Below are 5,486 nucleotides of genomic sequence, written 5' to 3'. Positions count from 1 at the left end.
AGAGAGAGAGAGAGAGAGAGAGAGAGAGAGAGAGAGAGAGAGAGAGAGAGAAAGAGGGTTTGTGTGTGAGAGAGAGGTTCAGAAGTTACAAATTGAGCAGCAGCTGCTGAAAAACAACAAACGAACAAGATAGGCTTTTGAAAAAGTAACTATTTTTCATAAAATTGTACAGTTATCTTAGCTAGCTGAATTGTTTATCAGTTACTAAGCAGTTGCTAGGGACTCTCCTGGAAGAAGCTAGCTAGCTAACAAAGAATATCTAGTTAACAGAAGAAAAGAAAGACAAAAGAAGGACAGAAGACAAAGGATATCAAAGTAAAACAGTCATCTAAAGACACGAGACAATAATACAAGAAACATTGTAGCGAACATCACCAGCGTTGCTATGGAAATTGTTTACCCACCAGACATCCAGACAGAGAAAGCGAAGAAAAGTTTCAAAGGTTTGTTGATGGGACAGAACCATGAATGCCTGTTTGCAGATCTTACCAGTTGCAAAACAAGAGCACATTTTATATGTAATACCAAATGAGGGCACATATGGAAAATGGTTATTTGCAACCATTTCCCTTTCTCAAAAAAGAGAGGCATCAGCCAAGGATGTCAGATCAGCATTTTTGAAGAAAGTGACCAGAGACATAGTGTCCCTCAGGCTATAGAGAAAGTTTACTACCATCAATCAAACTTAAAATGTTAAACTGGGCCGAGACTGGAATCATAATTTGGCATATGTAGGACTTAGCACCGAATTAAATGAAAAAAGGTACTAATCACATTTGGCTAAAACTTAACAAAGGTACAATCTATTGTGACAATGATGTGTACATATGTGCAGCTTATGCTCCTCCTTCAGATTCATCATATTATGATGATCAGTTTTTTGACAATCTCCATACAGAAATCATTACATTTCAGGCAGAGGGTAAAGTGCTTCTTTGTGGAGATTTCAATGCAAGAACAGGTTCTGAGCCTGACTACACTGATGCGGGAGGTAACCACCACATATTTGGACACCCCTCCTTGTACAGTAGCCCTATTATAAATAATAGAAACAGACCTGACCAAATACTGAACAAAAATGGGAAGGAGTTAGTGCATCTCTGTCGAGCCTTAGGCCTGTACATGCTTAATGGTAGAATCAGAGGGGACTCTTTAGGTCGATTTACTTACTGCTCAGCTCTTGGGACAAGTGTAGTCGATTATGTTATCACTGACATCGACCCCTCCTCCGTTAGTGCATTCACTATCAGACCACAGACACCATTGTCAGATCACAGTCAGATCAATGTGTTTCTGAAGAAATTAACTGGCAATATTCATTAAAAAAAATAGCCCAATAAACTCTACATGAACCAATCGTACAGATGGGCTCCAAACCGTGCAGAGAGATTCATTGAAACATTGAACTCAAATGAAATGATGAACTCTATACAGTTCTTCAATAACTCACAATACCAAAACAATAAAGAAGGTGTCAATTTGGCTACTCAAAACATCAATTGCATATTCCAAAAAGCAGCATCGAAAGCAAGTTTGAGAAAACCAAAGAAATGCAACATCAGAAACAAAAAAACAAAATGTTTCTGAAAAATGGTTTGATAACGAATGTAAAACAATTAGAAAACACCTAAGACAAATGTCAAATGAAAAACATAAGCAGCAAAACAACCCAGAGCTACGCTATGAATACTTTGAAACTCTGAAACAGTATAAACATACACTGAAATGCAAGAAACTGAATTATACCAACAACACACTTGATGAAATTGAAAACGTGTCACGCCCTGACCGTAGAGATCCTTTTTACGTCTCTATTTTGGTTGGTCAGGGCGTGAGTTGGGGTGGGCATTCTATGTCTGGTGTTCTATGTTGTCTATTTCTTTGTGTGTGGCCGTGTGTGGTTCTCAATCAGAGGCAGCTGTCTATCGTTGTCTCTGATTGAGAACCATGTTTAGGTAGCCTGTTTTCCCACTTTGAGTTGTGGGTGATTGTTTTCTGTTTAGTGTATGTCACCTTGCAGAACTGTTTTGTTTTCGTTTTTTCCTCGTTGTTATTTTGTTTAGTGTTCAGTTTTGATTAAATTATTAATATGGACACTTACCACGCTGCACCTTGGTCCTCTTCTCTTTCCCCCGACGACAATCGTTACAAAACGCAGTTGACCAAAATCAGTTCTGGGACATGTGGAACAATTTAAGCACAACAAAGCCATAGAATTAGCCATACAAGATGAAGGAATTTGGAAAGCTTATTTTGATAATCTATACAAAACATCCCAAAAAAAGACTTACAATAGAACCAATTAGAAATTCAAGAAAAATTTCTCCCCAGCCTGGTGAGTCATGTGCCTTCTCCCAGAGTCAAGCCTCCAGTGATGATCCATGGCACGAAGCCTCCAGTGATGATCCATGGCAATCATGCTTACTACTACTCTACCACCAATCATTAATACTATACTCTATCATCATTATAACTACTCGACATACTGACACTGACTCCACATCTAGATCTACTACTACTTGACTCAGATTACATCAATCTCATACTACTCTACTACATCGCTCATTAACGATTACTACTAGATTACATCCGATCATTACTACTTTACTAATACTGACCATCAACCATTACTACTACGACTCCATCATTCTATACTTCTACCACCATCACATTAAGATACTCATCATCTTAACTAACCATTCATATATAAACATGTCTGGACTACTATACTACTCATCAGTACTTCACCATCACATATACACATACCCATTCATCATACTCTACCACACATCATTACTTACTACTACTACCTACATCATTGAACTACTCATTATACCATAACATCCATTACTCTACACCCTATCGCAGCATTACTACTACTACTTACCACCGATCATATACGTACTACATCATCATTACTATCACTACAGGATATACTACTACTGACCACCAGTCTATATACTTACCATTCTATGACTACTTAACACACTCATACTACTACACCTACCACGTTCATTCTGTACTACTTACTACTTACCTACTACTACTTTACCATCATTACTACTACCACCACCATCATTACTACTACTACTTACTACCATTACATCAGTACTACAACTACCATCATCATTTACTACTACTACTACCATCATTACTACTTACTACACCTCATTCATTAACTACTACTACTACCATCTATTACTACTCACTACTACCATTACTCAGTACTACAACTACCATCATCATCATTAATACTACTACCACCATCATTACTACTTACTACTACTACCATTACATCAGTCCAATTTGTGTAAGTCGCTCTGGATAAGAGCGTCTGCTAAATGACTTAAATGTTAATGTAAATGTACTACTTGACCACCATCATACTACTGATACTTACTACTACTACCACCATCATTACTACTACCACCACCATCATTAACTACTACTACTACTACCATTACATCAGTACTACAAACTACCATCATCATTACTACTACTACCACCATCATTACTACTACTACTACCATCACCATTACTACTAATACTACTACTACCATTACATCAGTACTAACTACTCATCATTACTACTACCACCACCATCCATTACTACTACTACTACCATTACATCAGTACTACAACTACCATCAACATTACTACTACTACTACCATCATCATTTACTTCTACCACCATCATCATTAATACTACTACTACCATCATCATTAATTACTACTTACCATCATTATACTACCACCACCATCATTACTACTATACTACTACTTACCACCATCAGTACTCTACTACTACCATCATCATTACTACTACTACTACTACCACCATCATTACTACTACCAGTATCATTACTACTAGTACTACCATCATCATTACTACTACTACTACTACCATTACATCAGTACTACTACTTACCACATCTACTACCAGTATCATTACTACTAACTACTTACCATCATTCATTACTACTACTATAACTACTACCACCATCATTACACTGCTATCATTTCCATCACCCTACTACCCATACCACTACTATTGGAATGATAAACAACAATAATAATAGAATTAACAATAATAATAATATAACAATAATATAATAATAAGTAAGTTCACTTTTTACTATGCAGATGGTTTTATTCAGTATCCCTCAGGCTATTGCAGGCAAATAATATTTGTCTGAGCCCGAGCGCCCCCAGTCAGGGCAGCGCCGCAGTCAGACCGCCAGAGCCCGCCGCCAGTCAGAGCCCCGAGCGCCCGCCAGTCAGGAGCCGCCAGAGCCGGCCCGCCAGTCGGAGCCGGCCGAGAGCCGCCGCCGCCAGTCAGGAGCCGCCCAAGAGCGCCGCCGAGTCAGGAGCCGCCAGAGCCGCCCGCCAGTCAGGAGCGCCAGAGCCGCCCGCCAGTCAGGAGCCGCCAGAGCCGCGCCGCCAGTCAGGCCGCGAGCTGCCAGAGACCGCCCGCCAGTCAGGAGCTGCCCCTCAGTCCGGACTGCCCCTCAGTCCGGAGCTGCCCTCAGTCCGGAGCTGCCCCTTCAGTCCAGAGGCGCCCCTCAGTCCAGAGGCCGCCCCTCCAGTCCAGAGGCGCCCCTCCAGTCCCAGTGGGGCCTCTCAAGAGGGTCGCGCCTCAAAGGACGCCAATAAAGCTGGACTAAGACTATGGTGGAGTGGGTCCACGTCAGCGCCAAGCCGCCACCGGCGGACCAGATGCCTACCCAGACAAACCCTGTCAAACCCTGACCTAGTTTGCTTTGTATGTTTAGTATGTTTTGTTTGGTCAGGGTGTGATCGAAGTGGGCATTCTATTTGTATGTCTAGTTTGTCTGTTTCTGTGTTTGGCCTGATATGTGTCTCAATCAGAGGCAGGTTGTAGTCGTTGTCTCTGATTGGGAACCCTATTAGGTAGCCTGTTTTGTTCATTGTGGGTGTGGGTGATTGTCTATGTGTAGTGTTTGTGTCAGCACGATTGGTATTTAGCTTCATGGTTGTTTCTTGTTGTTTTGTAGTTGTCGTGTTTTCCATTAAAATGACGAACACTTACACGCTGCGTATTGGTCCTCCGATCCTTCTCGTTCTCCTCGTCAGTGAGGAGGACGAAGACAGCCGTGACAGCCAATATTTGCTCTAGATATTAAGGTTCTGTTGAAGGACCTTTCTTTGATTGGTGATAGAAGTACCAAGTCATCAGCAAATAGCAGGTATTTCACCTCTGTGTCAAGTATAGTGTGAGTCCTGGGCTGGAGAATGGTCCAACATGTCTGCTATTCATTGATATGAATATTGAAGAGATTGTTGACTCAAACTGCAGCCTTGTCTCACACCTCGACGTTGTGAAAAGAATTCTGTTCTTTGGTTTTTTGATTTTTATTGCACACGTTGTTTTCTGTGTACATACATTTTATTAAGTCATAACCTTACCACCAAGCCCACTTTGGAAATTCTGTACATTTACATACATTTAAGTAATTTAGCAGACG

General features: G+C 40.8%; 1 protein-coding gene across 1 annotated transcript in view; it reads left to right on the top strand.

Moving 5' to 3' along the window:
* Window positions 1–5,137, top strand: part of LOC139028188 (testis-specific gene A8 protein-like) — a 15,204-nt gene extending 10,067 nt beyond the window's left edge. Inside the window, exons 2-3 of the mRNA XM_070445049.1 lie at window positions 4,178–4,671; window positions 5,095–5,137. Of these exons, the coding sequence (XP_070301150.1) occupies window positions 4,178–4,671; window positions 5,095–5,137 (537 nt within the window). The remainder of the gene's footprint in view (window positions 1–4,177; window positions 4,672–5,094) is intronic.
* The last annotated feature ends 349 nt before the right edge of the window (window positions 5,138–5,486 follow it).

This window comes from Salvelinus sp. IW2-2015, linkage group LG8, assembly GCF_002910315.2.
Source record: "Salvelinus sp. IW2-2015 linkage group LG8, ASM291031v2, whole genome shotgun sequence".
NCBI classification, from domain to species: Eukaryota; Metazoa; Chordata; class Actinopteri; order Salmoniformes; family Salmonidae; genus Salvelinus; species Salvelinus sp. IW2-2015.
Note: the sequence above shows the minus strand (reverse complement) of the source record. Positions and strands in the feature narration are given on the sequence as shown.